Consider the following 26,496-nt stretch of genomic DNA (forward strand, 5'->3'; position numbering starts at 1 on the left):
TGCCACAGGCCACCATGGATCTTCACCTTAATGCCCTTCGGAGTCATGAGAGTGCAAGCAACAGCAGCTCAGGAAGCAGCAGCAGAGGAGACCAGAAAGGTCACTACCTTTGCATGAACAACAATGGCAACCAGGATACCATGCTTAGCTCTCCATGGGGTGGTCACCTTCATTCCCACAAATGTCACACAGGGCTGCCTCTGTGCCCGTTCCATAGGTGCACCGTTACAAGCAAAGTCCGTATTGCTGCTCCAAGCAGTCAGTGACAGTCACCAGGCTAGACATGGTGATCAGAGAGCTCTAGCCTGAGCTCTGGTAAACAGGACTGAAGTACTGACTGGTTAAGGCAATGTTTTCTCATTGCATTTACAGGCTGAAGCTTCAGAGATCACCTGCCAAACACAGGCTGAACCTGACAGCATGTCACACCAGGGTATAGTTAACAACCATTTTCTTCTTGGGGACAAGAGCATTGCAGAGTTAAAAGAGATGGCATAACAGTGGCACATAGGCCATAGCTCAAGCCCATCAGCAGTTAGCAGTTTTGTCTCAGGTAGCCTTGCCAAATAACTCAGAACCAAATAACCAAGGAACAGTTAATTGTAACTGACTAGGTGTCTTCTGAAATGGTTGGGCATGTCATATGGTTCATAACACCCGTGGATTTTGTTGCTTTCTATTCACCCTATTGGTGAAGGAAAGATTCCTGCCTTGGAGATTCACAGATGCCTAGACACCTAACACCCAACACTGGACAGATGAGATCCTCAGCAGTTTACTGGTCACATACACTCACCACCCAAGGAGAAGAACATTGCGGGGCATGCAGGAGCACGTTGGGGTTGTAACCAGGAATAGTATGAACAACCAGGTGCTGTGGGAGTAGTAGTAACAAGAGTTACTATTAGTTACATTAGGTAACCAGAGTAAGGCTTGGATTTCTAAGAGCGACACGCTCAGTAAAAGGGTAATATGATAAAACCCTAACCTCCTAGGAAGACAGTAAGGAGACTTGCCAGTCTTGACTTTGACTTGGATGGAAATGGGGGAAAGGCTCTCTTAATAACTTATGAACAAAAACGAAACCTCACATTAAATGTGCAAATTTGCAACTGTGTAGTCTATATAATTTGAACAAAAGTCATGCTGAGAATATAAGGCTAATTTTTTTTTTTTTTTTTTTGAGATTGAGTCTCACTCTGTTGCCTAGGCTGGAGTGCAGTGGTGTGACCTCAGCTCACTGCAACCTCCACCTCCTGGGTTCAAGTGATTCTCCTGCCTCACGCTCCTTAGTGTCTGGCATACAGGCACACAACACCACACCAAGCTAATTCTTATATTTTTAGTAGAGACAAGTTTTCACCTTGTTGGTCTTGAACTCCTGACCTCAGGGGATCTGCCCACCTTGGCCTCCCAAAGTGCTGGGATAACAGGCATGAGCCACTGCACCAGGCCTTAAGGAAAATGTTTTTTAAAATATGATCTCAGGGCCAGGCTTGGTGGCTTACACCTGTAATCCCAGCACTTTGGGAGGCCAAGGTGGGTGGATCACGAGGTCAGGAGATCAAGACCATCCTGGCTAACATGGTGAAACCCTGTCTCTACTAAAAAAAAAAAAAAAAAAAAAAAATTAGCTGGGCGTGGTGGCAGGTGCCTATAGTCCCAGCGACTTGGGAGGCTGAGACAGGAGAATGACGTGAACCCGGGAGGCGGAGCTTGCATTGAGCCAAGATCGCACCACTGTACTCCAGCCTGGGAGACAGTGAGGCTCCGTCTCAAAAAAAAAAAAGAAATATATATATATACACACACACACACACACACACACACACACATATATATATAAAATCTCAGAACCCCAAATCACAAAGCAACCAAAGAAATAAGTTTCCATGAGAAAGATTCAACAAAAACACAGTAAACAATAGGATCAGAGAATAAAGAGTTTAGATATTGAAATTTTTCATAGAGAATTTTTTTCACTATTTGAGAAGAATATATTTTGGTTTTAGTACTGTGGCATAATGTATAACTTTTTATAATAATAACTATATATAATATAGTATAGGTCTTAACTGTATCATTCATCATACAGTTATATGTTAAAATAGTTAATATTTATATGCCATAACATGAAGCATGATGTTATGTACTTTCTTCTCCATTTTTCATTTGGAATACATTCTACCATGTGACCCAAAAATGTAAGAACTTGTGACTTGTAACTTTTGTTTAAAGCCATAATCGTGCAATAATGTGCTACAGAAAGATTCAATTGACTTCTCTGATGAAACAAGCTTCATTGTATCAGCTCTACTGTTCAGTGAAATGCGCTTTAAGTAAAAGATAATATAACATTTTAATGCATTGTGTATAATGTACACATGCATATTGTCTATATACTGAACACACATTGTATATGATATTGTTATTACTATTTGTGAAAAATTTTATAGCCTTAATATATTTGAAAGAATAATTGAGGATTTTTTAACTTTTTATTTCTTTTAAACTTACAGAATTTTAATGGGAAAAGCTTATGTCATATGTTAAGCAAACACAGCAGGAAACAGTACAGTATTTTGGAAACTATTTAAAATCCCACAGAAAAAAGACTGGAAGCAAACAGCTGCTCTTGTGTGATATGACTATTGTTTTTATTTCAATTATTAAAATATTCCTTTATTATTTTTACTGTGAGGAAAAAAATATGTAAGTATAAATGACTAATAAGATACTGTAATACAATGAACTAGACTTGAAAAATAAGTAATAAGATACTGTACTAGACTTGAAAAATAAGTAATAAGATACCATAATATAATGAACTAAACTTGAAAAAGAGCAAAGTAGATTGCCTAGAAATAAAAATATAATAATTGGAAGTAAAAACTGTGTGGATTATGCTACTGATTAGGCACAGCTGAAGAGAGAATAGTGAACTATATACACTTATTATGCAATTCTCTGAAGAATCTAATACATTTTTGATGCAGTTGCCATTCTTATGTAGAACGTTTTGCTGTTTTTATGTATTATGTGTATATATACGTATATATATGTAAACGCTCTATGTAAGAATGGCAAAAATGCTCTCTCTCTATAAAAAACACTACATATGTATATGTGTGTGTGTGTGTGTGTGTATATATATATTTAGAGAGAGAGAGAGAGAGAGAAATTGGTTCATGCAATTATGAAGGCTGAGAAGTCCTAAGACTTTGGCAAGCTGGAGACTCAGAAGATCTAATGATATGATTCCAGTTTGTGTTCAAGTCTGATAACCGGGAGACCCACTGTTGTCAGTTCCAGTTCAAGTCTGAGTTTAAGGCAAAAGATTGAAGGCTGAAGACAGCTTGAAGACAGTCAGGCAGAGAAAGCAAATTCTCCTTCTCTCTATCTTTTTATTCCATTCAGGACTTCAATGCATGGGATGTGGCCCACCCATATTGAGAAGGACAATGTGTTTTATGCAGTCCAGTGATTCAGATGTTAATTTTATCTGGAAACTCCCTCACAGACACACCCCGAGAAATGGTTAACCAAGTATCTGAGCACTTTGTAGCCCAGTCAAGTTGTCATATAAAATTAGCCATCACAATTAGCAAACTTCTTAGCAGCAAAAATAGAATAATGTGGAATAACATTGTTAGGTGCTTTCATCCTAAAATAGTATATTTGTAAGAATGAAGATAAAAATAGATCTTTTCAGGCGTCAAAAAACCATAGTTCCCAAAAGAATTTCAAAGGCTAAACTCCAGGGGAAAAGGTGAATTATCTCAGAGGAATTGGAACATGAAAAAAATAATGTTGTGGAAATATAATGGTATTATGGATATACATAGAATACCAATTCTTAAATACTTAGATATATGCTAAGGTATTTAGATATGCAATGTCATGTTATTGGCAGCTTGCTTTCAGTTGCTGAAATAAAAACTGTGTGTGTGTGTGTGTGTGTGTGTGTATGTATGTTTAGAGAGATTAAATATAGCAAAGTGTTGATCGTTGAATCAGGTAGGGAGGCTCGTGCTTGAAATCCCAATACTTTTGGAGGCCGAGGAGGGAAGATCACTCGAGGCCAGAAGTTTAAGACCAACTTTCAACTCTACAAAGAGTTTAAAAATTAGGCAAGAGTGGTGCTGCCCACCTGTAGTTCTAACTATTCGACAGGCAGACAGGACACTGCTTTTAGCTCAGACGATTGAGGCTGCAGTGAGCTGTGATCATGTCACTGTACTCCAGTCTGGGAAACAGAGGGAGACTCTGTCTAAAAATAAAATCTACCAGAAAAACACTATAGCTGAAAGCCATCTATTTAATAATCCTTAGAATTTTTGTCACAAATTATTGGAAACAAGATCTGTTGTTTCCATGATCAAAAATTTCTCCACCAATATCTAATTTTGTGGTGCTTTTGTGAGTCCTCCAAGATCATCATGGTTCAATGACCACATTAATACTCAAAGCCATTTTCAGAAATCAATGGACGATGAGTGTATTTATCTATTTCTAGAGTGTCTATTTTATTTTTTATTCTATTTGTCTACCCTTGAGGAATACCACACAGAATTAATAAGTAAGACTTTGTGAGCCATCAAGTCTGATAGTGTAAGCTCTTTACCTTTCCCTTTCTTTTTGAAATAAGAAGCTATTCTCGGTCTGTTGCATTTTCATATAAATTTTTGGAATCAGCTTATTACTCCTATTATGGTAGATTTGATTTAAAAACTTCACCTTTTAATATGCTTTAATGGTTCTCCTTGACATCAGTCTCTATCTTCAGAAAGTGCGTCTTTTTTTTTTTTTTTTTTTGAGACAGAGTCTCGCTCTGTGGCCACACTGGAGTGCAGTGGCGCAATTTTGACACACTGCAACCTCCAACTCCCTGGTTCAAGTGATTCTCCTGTCTCAGCCTCCCAAGTAGCCGGGATTACAGGCACGTGCCACCACATCCAACTAATTTTTTTGTATTTTTAGTAGAGATGGGGTTTCAACCATGTTGGCCAGGATGGTCTCGATCTCCTGACCTCATTATCCGCCTGCCTTGGCCTCCCAAAGTGCTGGGATTACAAGCAGGAGCCACCGCACCTGGCCAGAAAATCCATCTCATACATACCTTTACTACGTGATTTAGAAGTTTTCATGATTCCCTGGTGCTTACAGGATATGTTCACATATTGTTCATGGTATTCATTTTCTTTGCAACTGTGTCATGACTATGCTCCAACTCATTTTTCCAACTCCATGTGGGCATAACACTCCATGACAGCGAAATGTTTCCTTTTCTCTTATTTGGGACTTGCTTTTTACACTCCCCTCTTTTAGCTTACAGATAACTTCTCTGGCTTAGTAAGCCTTTCATTCCCTTTCTACCTGTGTGGATTCCTCCCAATTTTAAGGCTCTGTATCTGTTTTACAGCCTTTGTGAAGTATTCCTTAATCACCCCAAAATTCAATAACCATTTATCTTTTACATTTCTACAGTATTTTTATTTATAACACTTATTTGAATATATCATATATTTACTTCTATTTTTACTTTTCCTTTAATATGCACATATTCCATCTGTACAATGAGTTCACAACCCTTTCAGGGTGGGGACCACATATTAAGCATCGTCGTGTGTCCCCACTGTTTCTATCACAATGTTTAGTTTTATTTGCCACTGTTTTCCCAGAGTCTTGCACTGAGCGGAGGATATAGTAGATGCTTAACAATAATTGATTGAATGAAGACTGAGATTGTGCTCAATAAATGTTTGCTGAGGTGTAATTGAAGGAGAAAATAATGAGTTGTCAGATGAAATAGGTTCCAATCTTGTCTCTGTTACTTGCTAGCTAGGTTTAGTTAAACTATTTTATTTCTATCATCCTCAGTTTCCTCACCCTTTAAATGAAGACAGTAGTGACTAATCCCCGGTATGGAATCAGATGAACAAATTCTCATTAAAGTGCTTTAAAACAACGTGTGCTTAACACATGTGTATGCCTTTTTCATATTATAAAAATCTTCATTATAGAAAATTTGGAAAAAAGTAAAATTCAAAGAAGAAAAATAGAAATCATTTATAATACCATACACAAAGGGAATAACTATTATGATTTCAGTATATTTCCCTTAAAATGTTTTTCTGTGCATGTATTTTAAAATTGATGTATGCATAGTGGTTTTAAAGTTTTGAAAATTTATGTTTTTAAATATTTTATATATTTTCATGGCCTCATTTTTCTATTTAACTTATATAGTACTAAAGGACTATTGTAACATAATTTTGTACAAAAGTTTTCATAAAAGTTAAATGTGTCAATTTAAATAGTGTTACTTCTATTAACTTAATTGCAGGTTAACATAAATAAGCATAATTTGATGAAAAAATATTTCCATGAGATGATTTTTCTTTCTAAAGTTATTTGCCCTTTGATTGGGATTTGTTTTCCTCTATGACCCAGAAAAATTCTCAAAACTACTCTTAATTTTTGTTACTGTAATTTTTATTGAATTTTTTGCTTGCTGCAACATTATAATGATTTCTTCTGTAAAGTACTGAAGAGAACTTAGAAAACAAATCAGAGATTGAAAAGGCTTAATCATTTTTCTTCTTTTTTAGTCAGAAAAAAAATGAATATTATATTCATTTAAATAGGGACTAAGAGACATCCTAAGAATTTTTCTATAAATTGATGAAACAGAAGAAAAAGACACTACTGAAACTGTGGGTGCATTTAAAAAATGCACACTTTGGGTGCATTTAAAAAAGCATTATACCTATCTATTTTATACCCATTTTATTTATCCAATTAAAGAAAAATTTATAAATAATTTCAGTACTCAGCCATGTTCCTTGCTTTTTGGCTATGCATATTTTGCACTGTTGGTATATACTCTGTAATGTTAACATTCAAGAAAATTTTATTTTTTCAAAACCATCATTAGAAATTTTGAATTATGTTGATTTGAGAAATACTGCATTTTTAACGTATAATAAAATGACATCAAGTAAATATCATCTAGCTTCAAGCTAAATGGTGTGTAAACTATGTTGTGATATTCTTGTGTATGTGCCGCTGAAAAAATTCTGGGAGGATATGCACCAGAATTACAACAGCACTGTTACTGGATAGCAGGATGGCAATCTCTTTTTCCTTCTTTATGTCTTTCGGAATTGTCCTTTTCCCAACAACAAGCATATATTAACGTCATATGCCAAAAGAAAAAGTTTCATGTTAAAAAGAAAAGTGGAAAGACAATTACTTTATTCATTGAGTGCCTGCTGAATAAGCATCAGGTATGGCTTTTGGTCCTATGAATACATCAGTGAAACAACCTACACAAACGAAAGCTCTGCTTTGTGGAACTTACCTTCTAGTGAAGGGAGACATACAATAAGCAACAACTGCAATCGTAAGTAAATGAGAATACATTTTCAAAGCTCGTAAGTGCTAAGAGAAAGTAAGAGGAATCAGAAGCTGGATGGAGGAGATGCAATTTTAAACAAGGTGGTTAAAGCAAGCCCCACTGAGAAAGCAAGACTCTCTCAATATTATCTTTTGTGACCCCTTTTCCTCTGCCATATTATCTCATTGTCATATTACTCAGATTAAGAAAGTTTTTTAGGCATCATGAAGAAATTAGGAATTTCATTCCCATTTTAACCGCTGGAGAGAACATTTAAACATGGTTTGTTTTTGAAAGTACGTGAGAATTTCACCTTTAGGGAGAAATCTTCCTACGGACAGTGTAGGGGAGATACGATTTTCTGTGACTGGTGACTTGTATGGTTCCAATGTTGCAGAAACGTAGACAAATTTGAGGGTGTGTTGGGAAGCAGATTGTAAATGATTTTTTGAATGCCTTTTTAAACAATATCAACTTTCTGGAAATGTCCCAAATGTCTCAGAGTTAATCTCTCTCTCTCTCTTTTTTTTTTTTTTTTTTTGACATGGAATCTTGCTCTGTTGCCCAGGCTGGAGTGTAGTGGCATTATCTTGGGTCACTACAACCTCCTCCTCCCGGGTTCAAGTGATTCTCCTGCCTCAGCCTCATGAGTAACTGGGATTACAGGCATGCATCACCACACCTGGCTAATTTTTGTATTTTTAGTAGATACTGGGTTTCATGTTGGCCAGGCTGGTCTCAAACTCCTGACCTCAGGTGATCCACCTGCCACAGCCTCCCAAAACCCTGAGATTACAGGCATGAGCCATCAATCACACCCAGCTGCGTTAATCTCTTTCTGTCTACAGTCCAACATCAGAGGCTGTCTCTAGAGCCACGTCAACACTGTTGCATAAAAGAATAATTGATATTCATAATGATACTCTTTCATATTGCCTATAAATTTAAATGACTGATACCTAAATAGATTCCATTTGTGTAGTTGTTAACCAAGCACATTTATAGCATTACTTCATTTGCATTCAGGGTAGTAAAACAGATGATATAAATCCTACTTTTTAAAAATGTAGAATGCTAATCAACAAAGAAGTTAGATGTCTTTCTAGAAGTTGAAAGTCCAGGATTCAACTTCAAGAGTGTCCAGGATTCAACTTCAGAAGACCAAACTTCCCATTGCTCCATATAGACCGTGTAACAAACAAGAGGACTAAATCAGGGCAGTCACTTTGAGAGTGTGTTAATGCAGTTCAGTAGTGCTTAAAGCTCTGCTTTGAAGTCGTCTTTTAAAATAGTTTTCTTTTGAATATGTGCAAATCTAAATTATCTAAAGAGGTTTTGAAAAGTAGCTGAAGTCATTCTTAGTAGAAAGAGATGGGTGATCAAGTGGGAGATTTTTTAAAAAATTAATAACAGTTCACTATAAAATATGTTATATTTTAAATAGAACATGCTACCACTATTTGATGTATGAGTATAAAATGAGTTGCAATGACGGAGTCACGAAAACAGATTCAGAAGTGGAATAAATATGTGGCTACTTGAAGTAATTGCTTTGATAGATGATATACATTTCCATCTATAAATTTTGGTGTATTAGTAAAAATAGTTCTATTATTTGATATCACACTGCATTTTCCCTTTGAAAGGCAAATAAGTATATATTAATTATAAATGCTTCCACATCTAAGAGCCATTGTATTTGTCATTACTCTACAGCCTGACTCCTGTCTATTTTGATGTTAACAAAACAAAATCTATTTTAATACTGAATAACCGAACTTTCAGTCTTATTTTATTCTTTATTTACTTTTGGTCTTTATTATGAATATTAATAATGAAAAGGACCTTCATTTTCAGCTCATAATCAATAGGTATCAGCTATTAATTCAACATTGATTTATTGAGTGTATTAAGCAGCTATGTTCCAGTCCCTCTACTAAGTAGAGGGATACAAAGCCATTTCTATTGTGACCACATTGGTAAGAATTAACTTCCCCTCTGTTCTTCCTACTGATGTCATAAACAGTCATCTGACATTTTAAAACCATATATCTCATTGAAAAGGGAACTGACTTTTTAGGCCTTGCATGTAAACCCCCGACACAGACTGGCTGCATTCCCTCTTTATAGGGAAGAGTACAAGCAGACTACAAGAACTTCAAAATCACATTGTACACAAGAACTTCAAAATCACATTATTTTCCCACTATGGCAAATTCAGTGCTGGGGATTTTGTGTACTTGGAGCATATTTGTGCCCCCTTTGAAATCTAAGAATGCTTTGTGTACAAGAGTAGTCGGAAAAGCAACTAAATGAGAAATGGGTGGTCTGAGGGCGGCCTTTCTCTGGAATTTGCTTACTTACTTTCTGGGGTTCCATTAAACGCTATGTTCCCTGTGAAGCCTGGCTTCATTTTCTATTCTGGAATGAAGCACTGCCTGCCCTGCTCATGTGGTAAAGGTACCTTGCACGCAGCCTTCACAGACTGCCAGTTAAGGCATGAGAAGACCTTATTGTGCCAGATTTCACAGTGTCTAGCGTGGGGCTTTGCAGAGTTGGTAAATGCTTTTTGAATTGAACCCTAACTTCTTTAAGCAGGCTCTAGTACCTTTATAAGATAAGAACCAACAATATTTGAGTCACTGGTTAGAAAGAATAATGTGAAACAAATGAAAGTGAAGGAGTATAGGTAGGGTTTGAGGTAAGCTGGGAAAAAAAGAATGAGAAGGGTTTCTTCAAATCCATGCTAAATCCTCTCAATTCTGAACACTCTGAAGCTAGAAATAAAAGCCAAACTATTTAAAATGTAGGCAGGAGGGATGCTTTGCTATAGTTATAACCACTTAGACTTATACTCCTCTAAAGGAAAAGTGAAAATATCACTCTTTATTCTGGATACCATCCACTATACATAGCACACACACAGACACACATACACACACACACACACTCACACACCACTGGGACACATACACCCTACTCAAGCTAATGTATTAAAAAGGAAACTTGTTTAATTTTTAAAAAGACTTTTTGGTATACAGTGAATTTTCATTTTTATTTTTGTCCCTGTAGATAGCTGGGTTTATTTTTGTTTTTTGTAATGGAAAGCAGCAGGAGGAATCATAGTAATGGAAGAAAGAGTACCATCTAAACTTAGGAAAGACTTTGACACAAATTGGCTATGTTACATTGATGCATCACTGAAGTGTCTGGATCTAGAAGTTTGGACTATATTGTCTTTTCAAATGTAATATCCTGCAATCATGGGAGAAATTTATTAGTCCTTTTGGGAAGCTGCAAGTGATTGGGAGAAGCCCAACTTAACTCTCTGAAAACTTTTCTGGAGGGTACATGTTGAATAAGTCTTTTTAGCATGAAACTAAAAATAATTAGATGACCAGTTAAATCTGACTCCCCCAAACACAGACACATACTCAAGGGGGCTACATAGTTTATTACAGTTAATCTTTTATATCATTAACAGCATTCGTGTATGTTAGTGTTGTAAGTGGCCCTATGTTAGTATAAGAAGTAACATTGTGCTGGAAAGGTATTCAGCTTTGTGCATTAGTTTATGTGGAATATTATGAAAAAATTAATTTGACTTTGCATTATGAATTTTATGTATTTAAGCTGTCAAAAATTCTCTGTGGTAAAAAGAACTTCCATGTGTCTACCAATGTATATTGAATGATCTGTCTGCAATTAACAAGCAAGAACATAAGCATTAAAAAATGTGCGTGTCAACAAACAAAAGTAGAGTTCCCTTTGACTTACACTAGAGGCACAGAAATACCATCTTTGGAAAAATTTCAAAAACAAGAAGGTTTCTAAGTTTCAAAAAATTATACGGGTCTACATTTCATGTAAGTTCCGTTTAGCTTAAAATGATCTTGATAATTAAGGGAATAGGAGATATGCAAAGCATTTAAATGTTAGGAATGGGTAATTTTACTTTATTTCCAAATAATAGGATTTGAGGTCAGGAAAGGTAACTGGAAAGATCAAACTATATCTCATGTCACCGGACTATGGGTTCCTCTCTGTAACTTGTGGGCCAAGAACAAGGCTTTACACTTGATAATTTAGTAGGAGCTCAAGAGATGACTGGATGAATAAATAATGATCTGTTTTTGTTGGCACAAAAAGAAGTAATTCTAGTTCTTTCACCTTGTTTGGAAGAGGTTCGTATGTTTCAAAACAGAAAATTATATGAAATTAATGATTTGTAGGCAGAGAACTGTAAACATCTAGCACAAGGTATTAGGATACTGAGAGCTGGAAAGAGGCAGATAAGGCATTTGGTTATCAGGGGAGACCAGTGTCCAGTTTGTCCATTTGTCAGTCTCTCCTTCTCTCTCAGTCTTTGGCCAGGAAAAACACTGACATTTTTTCCAAAATGCATGTTTTTACTTCTTTGTTATTCTGTGTTTTTTCAGAAAGTCTGACTCACACCTCCAGGGAACTAATTTAGTGGGCAAGAAGTTTATTTGAAGTCTTAGGTATAAAATGAACAATGGTATAAATGAAAATGAACTATTTTCCACAGTGATGTGGAAGATAGGATGAGTGATATGTATCCGGAGATGAGAAAAGAAGGTATCTACCATTTTGCAATCTTGGCCTTCAAGTAAGGAAGCTTGAGAAAGTAATGTGTGTGAATTAAGAAAATGGACCTGTTGTGGGGAGGAAAGAATTTGCAAAAACTTCTATTTGTTTATAATTATGCTTCTAACATACTAACATCCTCTTTTTCTTAGCAGGCTCTTTGGGGCCCACTGGGTTCTGACTGGTGATTTTTTAATATGACTTTAATGCTCCATTTATCTTGGACATCTTGTCCTCTTGAGTTGTGCTGGTGTTGCATTTTCAGTATTTTAGAGACTGTAAAGATGCTGGCATGTGTGTGTTTGTGTATATATATATATAACTGTGTAATAGTCTTTTGTCAAACAGTCTGAAAATTGTATATTTTCAATAGAGATAGAAGTGTGTCTCAGGCAATGTAAATCGCATTACCTTGCTGTGGGACTGCAAGGACTTTTGTGAAATCTCCAAATGTCTAAATGGTTCCAGCTTCTGTAAGCAACCACAGTTGACAAAGCAGCAGCACTCATCTAGAGTCCTTTGTTAATTCTATAGAAGAGAAAGAGGAAGAGTTACTAGTGAGTCAGCTGCCTTGGTTAGCAAACATAACGTAATTATGCCCAGAAAATTAAAAGAACCTCAAGTGAATCTGTCATTTTTCTCTGAAGTATTTACTCATCTTTGTGTGGGCTATATATTTTAAATGTCACAAGGCATTTGAAGACAGCAATCATCTCTTTTCTATTTGTGTATCACCCCTTTTAAAAAAATCAAGCATATGCAATCAGTGTTGTATAGAAAACCAACAACAGACAAATGAGAGATGGCTATTGGGGGAAGAAGAAGCTTTCTCTTAAGGATATGCTATTATTTGGTTAAATTTTCAAAATGTTACTTTTAGAGCCTTTCTGTGCTAGAATGTCTATTTATTCATAATTTTTCTTGGTGGATGTTTCAATTCTTTTAAATTACAAAGGTATCATTAGTACAAGTCAAAATATGTAAAGAGGTAGAGAAAAAAAGGTTAATATTTTCCTTGTTCTACCTTCCATTCCCAACTAGAATTTTTATTATTTGTATAAAGATGAGATTCCATTGTATTCATAATATTCTCTCCTTTTCCCCCACACTATAAATATTAATTTTTAAACTTGCTTTATTTCAGTGTGTTATTGGATCTAATACATTCTTTAAAATTGTAGTATAACATTTCATAACATAATTACATAGTTTATTCATATTTTTTTTCTTGATGAGCTTTCAGATTATCTCCAGTGGTACAATAAATCTCTTTGCTTTGGAGTTTAAAGAGCCCAACTAAGAGTCATCTTGTGGATTCAAATGTTCCTGCCACCAATTTCTAGGCCATTGGCACATTTGGTCAGGAAAATAGCTTTTCTCGGTAGAATGTGCCATCTTCCCACATTGCTGGGCGAGGTTAGCTCTGTGGTCTGCCTGTGGTGGAGCATGACATCTTGGTCAGTCAATATCAGTGGCAGACTTTGAAAGGAAGATGGCGCCAAATGTGAGTTTGCCATGGCCAAGTACAGCCCCGAAGTAAAGCAGTTTTGTTACTTAGCCTCCCTATTTGGCCAGTTCTGTTTTCAATCTTAAAATAGTAGTTAATGAATACAACTTTAGCAAACTTTTAGATAGTTTTGTGATTATTTTATTTTCCAGCATCAATCTACAAAATAGAACTAATTAGAAAGCCTATGTCTGAAATAGCAATATAAAGGCAAAAGCAAAAACTTCCAAAATAGCAGCCAGCTAGCAGCAAAATGATCTTGAAATAAACGTGAAACCCAGAATTTCTTTTTCATGCTGATCACCCACTACAAGGGCCACTTTTTAGAAGATTCTTTTTTAGCAACAGACATTGGGGTTCACTTGAGGGTGAAGGGTGGGAGGAGGGAGAGCTGTAGAAAAGATAACTATTGGGTATTTGGCTTAATACCTGGGTGATGAAATAATCTGTACAGCAAATCCCCATGACGCAAGTTTACCTATGTAACAAACTTTCATATGTACCCTTGAACCTAAAGTAAAAGTTAAGTAAATTATTATTATTGTTTTTTGAGACAAAGTCTTGCTCCATCACCCAGACTGGAGTGCAGTGGCACAATCTTGGCTCACTTCAACCTCCACCTATTGGGTTTAGAAGATTCTCCTGCCTTAGCAGGAGTAGCTGGGATCACAGGTGTGAGCCACCATGCCCGACTATTATTTTTATTTTTTATTTTTTAGTAGAGACAGGGTTTCACCATGTTGGCCAGGCTGGTCTCAAAGTTCTGGCCTCATGATCTGCTCACCTTGGCCTTCCAAAGTGCTGGGATTACAGGCATAAGCCACCATGCCGAGCCAAAAAAATTATTTAAAAAAAAGAATTTCTCTTTCAATATACAAATTTCAACTCAATATTCGTTTAAAATGTCCCGTCTTGCTGAAGAAGTTTACCCATTTTATTTTATATAAAATATATACATTTATTTAAATATTTAAGATCACATATCTTAACATTTTAAAAACTATTATCATATTTAATTTTAAGGTTTTATACTAGCAGGCAAGTAAGAATTCAGTTATTCATGGAGTTGTTCCTTTAAGACCAGCAGAGTTCTTTGCGGTTACACAGGAAGAAATACTTGCAGTCATAGTGGTTTCTGATATGATGTGAATTGGTGGAGGACAGAGTGGAGGCCAGTAAATGGGGTCTACTTCCAAACTAGCCACTTCTTACAAGCTGTTGAGAAGAGATCTGACCAAAATTAATGTATCATAGGAGAGCTCACAAGAAAACCAAACATTCAAACTAGAGAGCAACACTGTGAAGAGATGGGGAACCAATTATATGCATCAGTTGTGTGTGTGTATGTATATATATATATATTCAGAGAGAGAGAGATTATTCCATCGTCCAGGTATTTTTATATATATATGTGTGTGTGTGTGTGTATATGTGCGTGTGTGTATATATATATACACATACATACTTTAACAAACTTTTAGATATATATATGTATACACACAGACACATTTTCCCCCCTATTTTCTCTATATAAAAATAGTAAAGGCAGAATATAAAGTAACTTTATATGGCTATGTGCATTATGGGGATTCAAAGAGACAATTTTGTGATAATCCATATCGTGTTGCTTTCAGAGTGAACTGCAACTGGGTTTGCATGCCTGAGTGCTGGCTTAGCAGCTGTGCAACTTTAAATGAGTCGCTTAACCTCTCTGATCCCCAGCTTCCGCATCCACGAAACAAGGGTCATACTTCAGTACCTCATGGGATTATTGGGAGGTTTAAATAGTATAATATAAAAATGTTCTTGTAGTATTGAATAAAAATACTGGTTTTCCTCTTAGAAAATGCTAGAGGTCTTCCCAAGAGGAAAATACTTCTTGTCAGGATTAAAGAGGATACACAAGAAGGTGGTACAATAAAGAACGCTTAGTGAGATATGAACAATGATGCCAACAATCAAACATATGCCTTATAGTTACAAAGAGTTTATTTATTCTTTATGTCATTAGTGCTTCACAAGCATCCTGTGAATCCATAGGCTAATTGCTATGCCCGTTATATAAGGGAGGAACTGTGACTTAGAGAAATTAAATGGATTGAACAATATCACCTTACAAGTCTATAATGGAGCATATTCTTTTTGACCAATAGTCTATTGCTCTTTACAGTGCACTAAGTTATCTATATGTTATCCACAGTTGCCAAATACCAAGCAGTTAAAAGTCTGATGGATTCCAAAATTGTATCTCAAAACATAGCTCTGTTCTCAAATTTCCCATGATTCCTGGAAAGACAATAATATCTATGGAATTAATAGAATGACTCTTTTTTGGGCAATTCCGAACTATTCCTGGACTCCTAAGGACCATGCTAAGCTCAATTTGCATTTCTTGGATTCTGTGAACCAAAGATGTTGTGTTTCTATTGTTAAATGCACCATGTTTTGTGACTGTGTCATTTAGTTTTTAGCATTTCCTGAATTGAAGTTACTCCCTCCAACTACCATGAAAAGTTGGATTTGTTCTGTGTAGCCCAAGGTTTACATATTTCTGCCCTTTTTAGGTGTCACAAATGAGCATCTCCATCCCTCAGTGCATTCTATATTAGGGTATCATAGTGCATTCTATGTTAGGGTATCTATCTTTGCATGCATATATTTTCTCTCCCTTTTGAGAGTGCAAGTTTCCTAAAGATGGAAAGTATACCATACGTCTGTACTCTCAGGCCTAGCTGAGAGGCTAGCATTAAATAGCTTTTCAATAAAATGCTTACTGCTGCTGCTGCTTTAAAGATGCTCTTCAGAGTTGACTTCTCAGGAGAGATTCACTAGAAAACATCATAAAAAGGTCAATTTTAGAGTAAGCAATAACTGTTACCTTCCTCCCTCTATAGTGAATGATCTCTTGAGAATTCTTTCTTAGAGAGAGACAATTGTTAGGGAGACAAAGGGTGCTTAGGAAAGAATTAATAATTACCATGTCGACCTGAAGATTTAAAAAAACCTAAAATAAGTCCTACTTTTCCAAACATTAACATGAATTATCGAAAATTAGGTTTCAGACCAGAACAGATCAAAATATCCAGTGCTCTCTAGGGAAAAAGCTTTTGAGATAAAGTAGAATTTCTTATATCTAAGAAGTAGGAAAAGGGTGTTTTGTTTGGTCCCTACAAATTATAGTTATTTGGTTTCAGCCTGAACAACTACCACAAGCAAATACTGGCAGGCCGAGTCTCTACAGGAGTGGTCAAAAAAGCCAGTTTTCATTTCCTTCCAAGCCCTTGTTTGGCTGATCCATCCATAGAAAAGCAGAACAAAAGGCAAGGGATTACTGCACCCTTAAGCATCCAAGTGGCTCATTCGGCTCAGGGGTTATTTTTAGCAATCTGCCTCACACTAAGGACTTCCTGCTCTATTCAGCAAATGTGCAAATGGGCGCTGCAGGACCGTAACAGTAGACATTGATGAAGGTTGTGATCAATGATTAGACTCTCAAGCCTGTTGTGTTTTTGATCTAGCCATGCCTTTCAACCACTGTGGTGAACATTTAGCTCTGAATAGGCTCATCTTCTTCATATGCACATTCTATTTGTAGATGTTGCTATGAGGACAGATTCATCAAAAATGACTGATGTGGAGTCTGGGGTCGCCAATTTTGCATCTTCAGCAAGGGCAGGCCGCCGGAATGCCTTACCAGACATCCAGAGTTCAGCTGCCACAGACGGAACCTCAGATTTACCCCTCAAACTGGAGGCTCTCTCCGTGAAGGAAGGTAATACTCAAAATCCTCTTACAATTAACAGCATTTGTCCCTTCTTAACCAGTCCTTTTCTCTGGACAGTCTTTCTTTTACCTAGTTAAAAGTGCTCAGCTTCCTTATTTGTTTACTTAAACCTCTCAGCTTTTGTTTAAGGCTTAGTGGATGTTCAGCCTTTTCCAAAGTAGAATATTTCATCTTTTTGTCTCATGCTGTGTATGTAGAAACTGAAGTTTTATTTATTCATTGCATGTGTATAGTTATAGTCATGCACAAAGCTAGTAATTGGGAATACAAAGGTGAACAAATATGATCTTTCTGTCAATGAGCTTTCAATTTTATTGAGAAGTATTCATAAATAAAGTAATTTTTCTTCTGCCATCCATTGACAAATCACTTTGGAAGCTTCTGCTTCACTGTAGTGTGCCACAAGCCCTTTAATTCTCAAATCTAGGAAGAAGTTTACTCTCAAGTAGGGATGAGATTCTTTCAAGAAAATTTTTGTAGAAAAGGTGATCATTCTTGACATTAAGAGAAAGGTAGAGCTGTCACACCATGAAGGGAAATCTTAGGTCTCTCTCTCCATTGTTTACATACAGTTTATATAGCTTCCAGAATTTAGTCTCCTGAAAACGAATATAAGGATACTTTCAATAAAGTGTTAAAAGGTGCCTTTCATTTAAAAACTCTTATGGAGATTTAAAAAAAACAACAACAAAACCCTGAATCAAAGTTAAAAACTACACTCAGAGAGATTAAAGATCATTTTTGTTCCAAGTCATTAGCAAACTACTCACCTTTTGTGCCCCGTTTTAGACTCTCAGGTGGACTCTAGTGTATGTTTGGGAATTTATTCTTGGTGACAACAAAGCAAGTGAGAACCAGAAGCCGCTCACATCTGGCCCATTCCTGGGAGCCCAAGAAGAAGGCTCTTGGTTCTTTGCTTCAGGAGGTTATTTACTACCTGGTAAAGTTTCAAATGTTCCTAGTTCATTCTCTATGAAATGGTTATATCCTTGTAGGCCAGGAGCTGTGACCAGATCCTGCAGTTCCATGATTACCTCATCTTTTTCCAAAGGCCACTATTTCTCATATGCGACACTATAGGTGAGAATTAAAAAGCATACACTTCAACGTAAAATATAATAAGAAGAATGAAAAGATGGGAAAGATAAGGGAAGAAAGAAATAAGCATATATGTAATGTTTTTGGCCTTTTAAGTTTGAAAATGTAATATGACCATAGGAATGTGATGTTGCTGTTGGAGTCCGTTCTAAACTAGTGAGGTAGAGAAGGCAATTACTTGTTAGTGTAAAAACCCTAATTAAATTTTATACACCTTCAACACACACAAAACCTTAATGTAACTGACATTACTTAATCAAGCAAAAGAAAGCAAATACACTATGGGAGAGTCAGCAGTGTTCTCCATTTTATTTTGGTCACTAGAGAGACTAGGATCTGAAAGAATATGTTACTGTTTTTATATTTTTCTTCATATCATTTTGAAATAAAGTCAAAGGCATCAGTTAAGAAACTGAAAATGGTAAAAATGAATTCACAAATAACACCAGATGCTAAAGATTACGCAAAAGGATGAAGGCATGTTGTAAAGTGAAATAGGCCGGGCACAGAAAGGCAAATACCACATGATCTTATTCATGGAATCTGAAAGAGACAAACAGCTGGAATCAGGGAGTAGAATGGTAGCTACCAGGAAAATTAGGAAGATGATGGTCAAAATACATAAAATTACAATTAGACAGGAGAAATAAGTTCAGGGGATCTACTGTAGCAAAACGGTGACTATAGTTAGTAACAATGTATTGTATACTTGAAGATTGCCAAGTGAGTAGATTTTGACTGTTCCCACCACACATACACACACACATAAGTATGTGAGGTAATGAATATGTTAGTTAGCTTGATTTAGCCACTCTACAATGTATGCATCTATCAAAACATCATGTTGCACAACAATATAAATACATGTAATTTTTATTTGTCAATGAAAAATTAAAGAGTAGAAAAAAATACACAAAAGGATATAGGCTTACATAGGTAGATGACATAGATAATATTTTACTAACAAAGTTACAAGTAAGCAGTTTGAAGGTTTATCTCTTTCTATTAGCTAAGTATAGATATTATTATGAATTTTAAAATAAATGTTTTCCAATTGATAATGAAAACTGAAAGCGGGAGTCTATCTCAGATGTTATGGTTTCAATAATTTATTCACTTAAACATACAAATTATGAGGTGAGGAAGATCTGCAGATTTCCCTCAGGTCTATCCTCTTTTGTTTACATTTTTAATTTTTTTAATAAATATGCGTAAGTGGCAGGAAATCTAGGATTTCCAGTGTCCTGCATGCTGTATGAAATTAACTGAGGATTGCCCAGTTCATAATCTGTCTTAATCTATTCCCTATAAATTGATAACCATGATAAAAAGGTCAATGATATTTGATGACATATGAACAAGAGGTGACAGAGGGTGGCATCCTGGGATGGAGAGAGGTCAGTGGATTTGGGATATGTTTTATAGGCAGAATCAATAGGACTTGCTGATGAATTGGATGTGGCAGAGATGAGGGAGAGAATTGGAGGATAACTCCTCGAGCAGTCAGGCAGGTGCTGATGCCATAACACTGAGAAGTGTTAGCCTATAGGATGGGCAATTTTGAGAGTTGGAGGAGTGAAAATTTTTGTGTTTAGGATGCCTATGAGACATCTAAATGGACAAGTTAATGAAGTAATTTGATATATAGGTCTGGTGGACCAGAGGGAAAAAGATTCAGAGATACACATTTTTGAATATTTGAGTGTAATTTTTTTTTTTTTTTTGAGACAGAGTTGCACTCTTGTCTCCCAGGCTGGAGTGCAATGGCGTCATCTCAGCTCACTGCAACCTCTGCCTCCTGGTTTCAAGTGACTCTCCTGTCTCAGCCTTCTGAGTAGCTGGGATTACAGGCGCTCACCACCACACGCCGCTAATATTTGTATTTTTAGTAGAGATGGAGTTTCACCATGTTGGGCAGGCTGGTCTCAAACTCCTGACTTCAGGTGATCTGCCCAACTTGGTCTCCCAAAGTACTGGGGTTACAGGCATGAGCCACCGCACCTGGCCTTAAGTGTATATTTTCAAAATTTATTTTATATGATTGAGGAGAAAATAGTGCAAATGAAATTCTCCCATACCTCACAAGCCACACAAGTAGATTACCTTTACAGTACAAATGGAAACACAGAATATGAGAAAGAAAGAGGGAGCCTTAGAAGGCCTCCACTCTTTTGATACATAGATGTTACCATAACTAACCCCAAACAGGTTAAGTGACTTGCTCGAGCTCACAAAAATTAAGTGATAATAGAATTTCTGGTTCCAAAGCCTTCATCTTTCCCATTATACCAACTTTTTTCTATAAATGCTTCATGGAAATTCTTTTGGGTATTAATGTGTCACTCAGATAAAAAGGGTGCTGTGGTCAAGTAAGTTTGGAATTGCTGGTTTCAACATAATTGGCTTTTTACACTTCTCGGAATGTTTCCTTTTTAGACAAGGACTTCTCAGAGCCTTTGTTACAGAGACTTTAAAGTAATAGTGTGTCCACACCCTTCTAGAAATAGAACATACAGCATTTTTTTTCTGTCATTTATTTGACCATCTCCAAAGAAGCATCTTGCAGAATTATTGTTCTGTGAAGCACTCTAAAAATGTGAAAGGAGTAGAAAAAACAGTTGATACAAAGAAGAGCAGAACACAAGGATGGAAATAGAAAATGTAAAAAAATAGACTATTATAATCTGATTTATGTTAAACGTATATTAATGAAAAGCCTAATTTAGTAAACGGTTAAAGTGGTTTATTACCTAAAAGATACATAATAAGGATCTGAACGTAATATTTATTTATTTATTTTATTTATTTATTTTTTTTTTTGAGACGGAGTCTCGCTCTGTCGCCCAGGCTGGAGTGCAGTGGCGCGATCTCCGCTCACTGCAAGCTCCGCCTCCCGGGTTCACGCCATTCTCCTGCCTCAGCCTCCCGAGTAGCTGGGACTACAGACGCCCGCCACTGCGCCCGGCTAATTTTTTTCTATTTTTTAGTAGAGACGGGGTTTCACCATGGTCTCGATCTCCTGACCTTGTGATCTGCCCGCCTCGGCCTCCCAAAGTGCTGGGATTACAGGCGTGAGCCACTGCGCCCGGCCAATATTTATATTAAGTAACGTGTTACTACATATAAGAAATGTTTTTCCAAACTAGGCTTCTAGAGAACAGAATCAAGCCAGATAATCTAGAACTCAACATTTTCTTACTTTCTCAAGAGTTCTTATTATGATCAAAAGAGTGAGATAAATAACTGTTCAAAAAAGCTTATTAACATTTGAAATGACAGTAACAGGCTTGAAGGGGAAGTTTGATGTTGCACTCTCAGAGAAATTATGTTGAAAGAATATATTGAAAATATATTCAATTACATTGAAAGCACTTGACATGTGCAGAAGCTTGAAGAATAACAATGTTAACTAGGAAGTTCATAATATATGAAAAATAATTTTCCTTTCATTAACATCACAATACAAAAAGTTTTCTTTTCATTAACATCACAACTCAAAGTTGACAGCAATCATAACCTCTTGAGCAGATTATTGTTTCTTTTTATCTACAATCATCTTTCAATGTATTTCTAAACACTTTCACATTACAAAGCAAAAAATGAGACTGTAAGAGGTATTTGAAATCATGTTTTATATTTTAGTTAATAATCCTGAGCAAGATACAAGATAGACAACAAATGGTATCCTGTTAGTTTTCATCTAATTATTACCTTGATTTCCTAGTACATTTCATAGAAAGATAACAACTTAAGGGGACTTCATATTATTATCTGCTCATTAGACAAACTTGAGATAGCAGATTTAACAACTCTTCTCTGAAAGCTATAAAGCTTTGTGTGTAGCTTGCTTAGAATCTGTGGTGGCAAGTGCAGCTTCAATTACTGTACAAATAATTTAGTTCTTTGTATTTCATACTGTTATAGAGTACCATTTTCCACCAAGCTTATTTTTCTAAGGGATTTCTTTCAATACACACTTATTAAGCACCTGCCATGTTAATTAGAAGGCAACCAATTATGATTGCTAGGGGTACAAATTCTCCCTTGATCCCAATTCTCCCTCCAGCTACTGTCCTAGTTCTCCATTTCTGTTTTGTAACAAAACTTCTTGACAGAGTTATCTGCTTCTGTGGCTCCAAATCTTCTGCGTCCCATTCTCTCTCTCACCCTAATAAGATTTTCACTTCACCACATCACCCCACTGCTATTTCAAGATGACAAATGACATTGTCTCTGCTAATATCAGTGGTTCATTCTTAGCCCTCCTCTTGCATGATCTCTTAGTCATAGATGATTGTCACTCCTTCCTGTAACGTTTCTCTTCCCTTGGCTTTCCGGACACTCCACTCATCTAGTTTTCTTCCTGCTTCCCTGGCGGCTCCTCCTTCAGCTTTACTTTCCTCATCTCCCCTAACTCTTAATAAATTGGAGGTTATCAAAATTCGGTCTTTGGACATCATATCTATCAACACTCTGTCACTTGTGATGTAATCTGATCTCGTTGGGATAATGATCGTGCTTTTGATGACTTACAAATTTGTATCTCCAACCTGGAGCTCTCCTGAACTGCACACTCATATACCAATTGCCTAATTGGCATCTCTGCTTGGATATCTAATGGGAATCTCAAACTTAATGGATATAAAAGCGAACTCCAGACAGTCTCCCAACAACAGCTCTTTCTGCATCTTCCCATCTCTGAGTGGCAATTCATACTTCCAGTTAACAAAATTATTGCCAAAAATATTGGAATCATCCTTATCTCCCTTCTTTTTCTTGTATTCTCCATCTCATCTATCAGTGAATACTGTCAGCTCTACTTTCAAAATTGATCCATAAATCTGCCATTTTTCACTCACAAGATCTAGTTTTTTTTGGTACCTCTGTGACTCCATTTTCCATTCTAATTTTCTCTACCACTGTCCCATTTGCAAATCCTTCCTGTGTATTATTGTCTTTGGCCTTGCTTTTCTCTGTGCTTGGAATGCTCTTCTCCCTGCTATCCATATAGAATTCTTCTTCAACTTTTCAGGCCTTTACTCAAATGTCCCCTTCTCAGTGAGACATACCCAGCTAACTCTGTCTAGAATTGCATCCTCCAGGCCCCAAGACTTCTTGAAAATTTCTATTTTCCACTCCTGCTTTAATGTCTTCATTAGCCCTTTTTACTTCTGATTGACCACAATTTTATTTATTTTGTTTATTGTCCATATTTCTCATCAGATTTTTCCTGAGAGCCAGGATTTATGTTTTGTTCATTGCCTTGTACATAGTACTCGCTTAATAAATATTTGATGAATTAAAGTTGAAGAACTGAATAAAGTCCATCAGATTTCAAAGATGCCATTGATGACTTGGCGGGAACAGTTTTGTAGAAGTAGTAGACCTAAATAGTTTTACTTAAAAATGGAGACAACAAAAGAGGGATACTTCTTAAAGGATGAAAGAGAAGATAGGATGTGGAAGGCTTACAGTTGAAAGAGGGTCTTTTTTAGTTTAAACATGGTAGTGAATTGAGGGAACGGAGGAGCCGGGAGAAAGGAAAAGTCAGATACAATGAAGAGCAGTAGATGATTATTAGAGTCAACCTCTTGATGAAGCAAAAATTGATAGGATGTGGGATCATGAAGGTATTAGACTGCACAGCAGGAGTAACATCAGGAGCCAGCTCCAAAATTGTGTAACCAGGGTGGTTGCATAGGGCTCCTTGATTAGAGGAGACTTGCACTTGGTTTAATGTTCTATTGTTGCTGTCTTGAAATTTTTCATTATTTTTGAACAAGGGTACTGCATTTTCAGTTTGCACTGGACACCAACAAATTACATAGCCAGTGCTGACGAGTGCATCTTCCATTGTAAAAAGAGGGAAGGCAGAAAGAATAAGCACAGATCACAGAGAGTTTTAGACATTGAATGGCAGGAAGTTGAGGGAGCTCCCGTCTGATAGCTTTGATTTTTTTTCCTATGAAGTAGAAAGTGAGGTTATCTCCTAAGAAAGAGCAAAGAGTGTAGAAAGTGTGAAGAAGCTGGGGAGAGTACAATCCTGCATAGGGAAATGGCTAAGGACATGGACCACAGAGTCAGTTGGCCCAAGCTCAAGTTGTGACTGTCACTCACTAGTCTCTGACTTTGGACAAATCGCTTAACTTGCTTGTGTTTCATTTTAGTAATCTGTAAATGGAGGCTCTGAGAATACTCTAGAAGACTGCCTGGCACTTAATAACTCTGTAGAATAGGAGAAAGTTGATCAGGAGAAGGTAGATTCCCAAACCTACTCATATCTCTCTTCTTTGTATAGTTTCCATATCTGAATTGAGGGCAAAATATGGACAGTGGACAAAGGAAAAACCAACAGTTTTATTCCAATGTAATATAAAATAAATTTCAATATATTCCACATATGAATGGAATTTTTATTTTCAGATGCAAAAGAGAAAGATGAAGAAACAACACAAGACCAATTGGAAAAGCCTCAAAATGAAGAAAAATGAAGGCTCATAATCTGTCAAGAGTGCTGAATTTCCGCATGTTGAAAGACTAAGTGGTTCTGTTTTCCTGAGACATTTAATCTGGTGGTAACTGTGGTAACATTGCAGCCCTAAGCAGCATGTGTATATTAGATAATTGTGTTGTGATGCTACTCACTTTGATTGCAATGATGATGTCCAATCTAAGCTATTAAAAGGCAGGTCACTTCCAAATCGCACCAAAGGAAAAGGTTAAAAATAATACATGATCACAGAAATGCATACCATTGTCTGTAAGCCCAACAAAATTCACTATTCTCTTTTGGATTTACTTAGCCTGATGTATTTTTAATTCAGTTTTTATGGTGATAAGCAAATCATTTCTTGGTAAATGTAAATCAAACACCATTGATTTAAAACTTCATGGAATTTGTAGAAAATTATGGACTTTTTTTTTTTTTTTTTTTTTTTTTTTTTTTTTGGTGAGAAAGAACAATAGTCAAAACTCACATGGATAGTGTTTGTTTTTAGCCAAAAATGCCCCAGATTTTTTCCCAAACCTCAAAAACGATTTGGAAAAATTGCAAAAGTTTGATAACAGAAACATCTTTAGGATATTTTTGCCTGACATATTTTGCTTCTAGTATGTGCCTACTGTGATTTTTTTCATGTGGAAAATGCAAAATTTGTAACAAAATGTTATATGGAACATGCCTATTAAATGAGTTTTACTATCTTCCTTAACTTTGGTATGTGTATGTGTGTGTGTGTTTTACTTTAATATGAATTATACAAAATACTAGTGGTTTTACACTCTCTTTTCTTATTCTTAGGGCTTTTGTGTATGTCTGATTTGTTTTTAAATACCTTCCTCAGGAATGCAGACCTTAATTTTTATATTTTTTTAAAGTAGCTAACATAGCAGTAGGCACTTAAGCATTTAGTCAATGATGCTGGTAGAAATAGTAAAATACATCCTTTAAACATGTATATCTAAACATATTTTAAAAGGAGCAAAAATAAAACCAAAGTGTTAGTAAATTCTGATTTATTAGACATTTTAGAAAAATAATAGAATTCTGAAGTTTCAAAAATGTCAGTGATTAATTTACTTTCATTTTCAGAAATATATGCATGCAGTTATATTTTATTTGATTGTTGACTTAGGCCACGTCTGTGTATAGTAACCGAATAAACTCTTTTGCTGCTAAAGAGATTTGTTACTGACACAAGTCTCCTTCATTTTATCTTCAGAAGTAGGCTGGGTAAAAAATGGTGACATATTTTAAAGAATGAAGTTAATAGTTTTTGCAATATAAATCACCTCCGACTTATTATTTTATTGATAGAGCTTACCTTTATATCTTATATACACCAAAGGGGTAGATCGCAAAGAACTTGATTGCTGTAAGTTTTTAAATATAGTTTTTTCCTTATTAAATAATCAAAAGTAATACTTTAAGTGTAGCACTAATTTAATATTCAATAACATTTATCACAGCCATTAAAATTATATTTCTAAGCGTTATTTAATGACATGAGGTTATATAATCAGATAAAGAGGGGTTGGAGTGGAACAGTGGTTTTCAGTATGTGTGGGGAAGCAATTTTGACCTCTAGAGGGCATTTGGTA

The 26,496-nt window shown here is 36.0% G+C and overlaps 1 protein-coding gene across 2 annotated transcripts; it reads left to right on the forward strand.

The window, feature by feature from the left end:
* On the forward strand, window positions 1–25,311 carry PKIB (protein kinase (cAMP-dependent, catalytic) inhibitor beta). Of its 2 annotated transcripts, none has more exons than XM_011992152.1 (3): window positions 1–99; window positions 17,110–17,286; window positions 24,820–25,311. In XM_011992152.1, exons 1-3 carry the CDS (start codon window positions 15–17, stop codon window positions 24,885–24,887), a joined length of 330 nt encoding a protein of 109 aa, XP_011847542.1. In that variant the 5' UTR covers window positions 1–14; the 3' UTR covers window positions 24,888–25,311. The 2 variants fall into 2 exon arrangements, with proteins under 2 accessions (XP_011847542.1, XP_011847543.1); XM_011992153.1 differs by lacking the exon at window positions 1–99 and adding an exon at window positions 293–433.
* Window positions 25,312–26,496: the final 1,185 nt, after the last annotated feature.

The sequence above is a fragment of the Mandrillus leucophaeus genome, unplaced genomic scaffold, assembly GCF_000951045.1.
Source record: "Mandrillus leucophaeus isolate KB7577 unplaced genomic scaffold, Mleu.le_1.0 Scaffold405, whole genome shotgun sequence".
NCBI classification, from domain to species: domain Eukaryota; kingdom Metazoa; phylum Chordata; class Mammalia; order Primates; family Cercopithecidae; genus Mandrillus; species Mandrillus leucophaeus.

What these genes read in the sequence shown, in the direction of transcription:
- PKIB (XM_011992152.1), top strand. Translation starts at nt 15, where the DNA reads ATGGATCTTCACCTTAATGCCCTTCGGAGTCATGAGAGTGCAAGCAAC. An exon ending in CAGCAGAGGAGACCAGAAAG is followed by an intron (nt 100 to 17,109) that starts GTCACTACCTTT and finishes TTCTATTTGTAG; the next exon opens with ATGTTGCTATGAGGACAGAT. An exon ending in GGCTCTCTCCGTGAAGGAAG is followed by an intron (nt 17,287 to 24,819) that starts GTAATACTCAAA and finishes TTTTATTTTCAG; the next exon opens with ATGCAAAAGAGAAAGATGAA.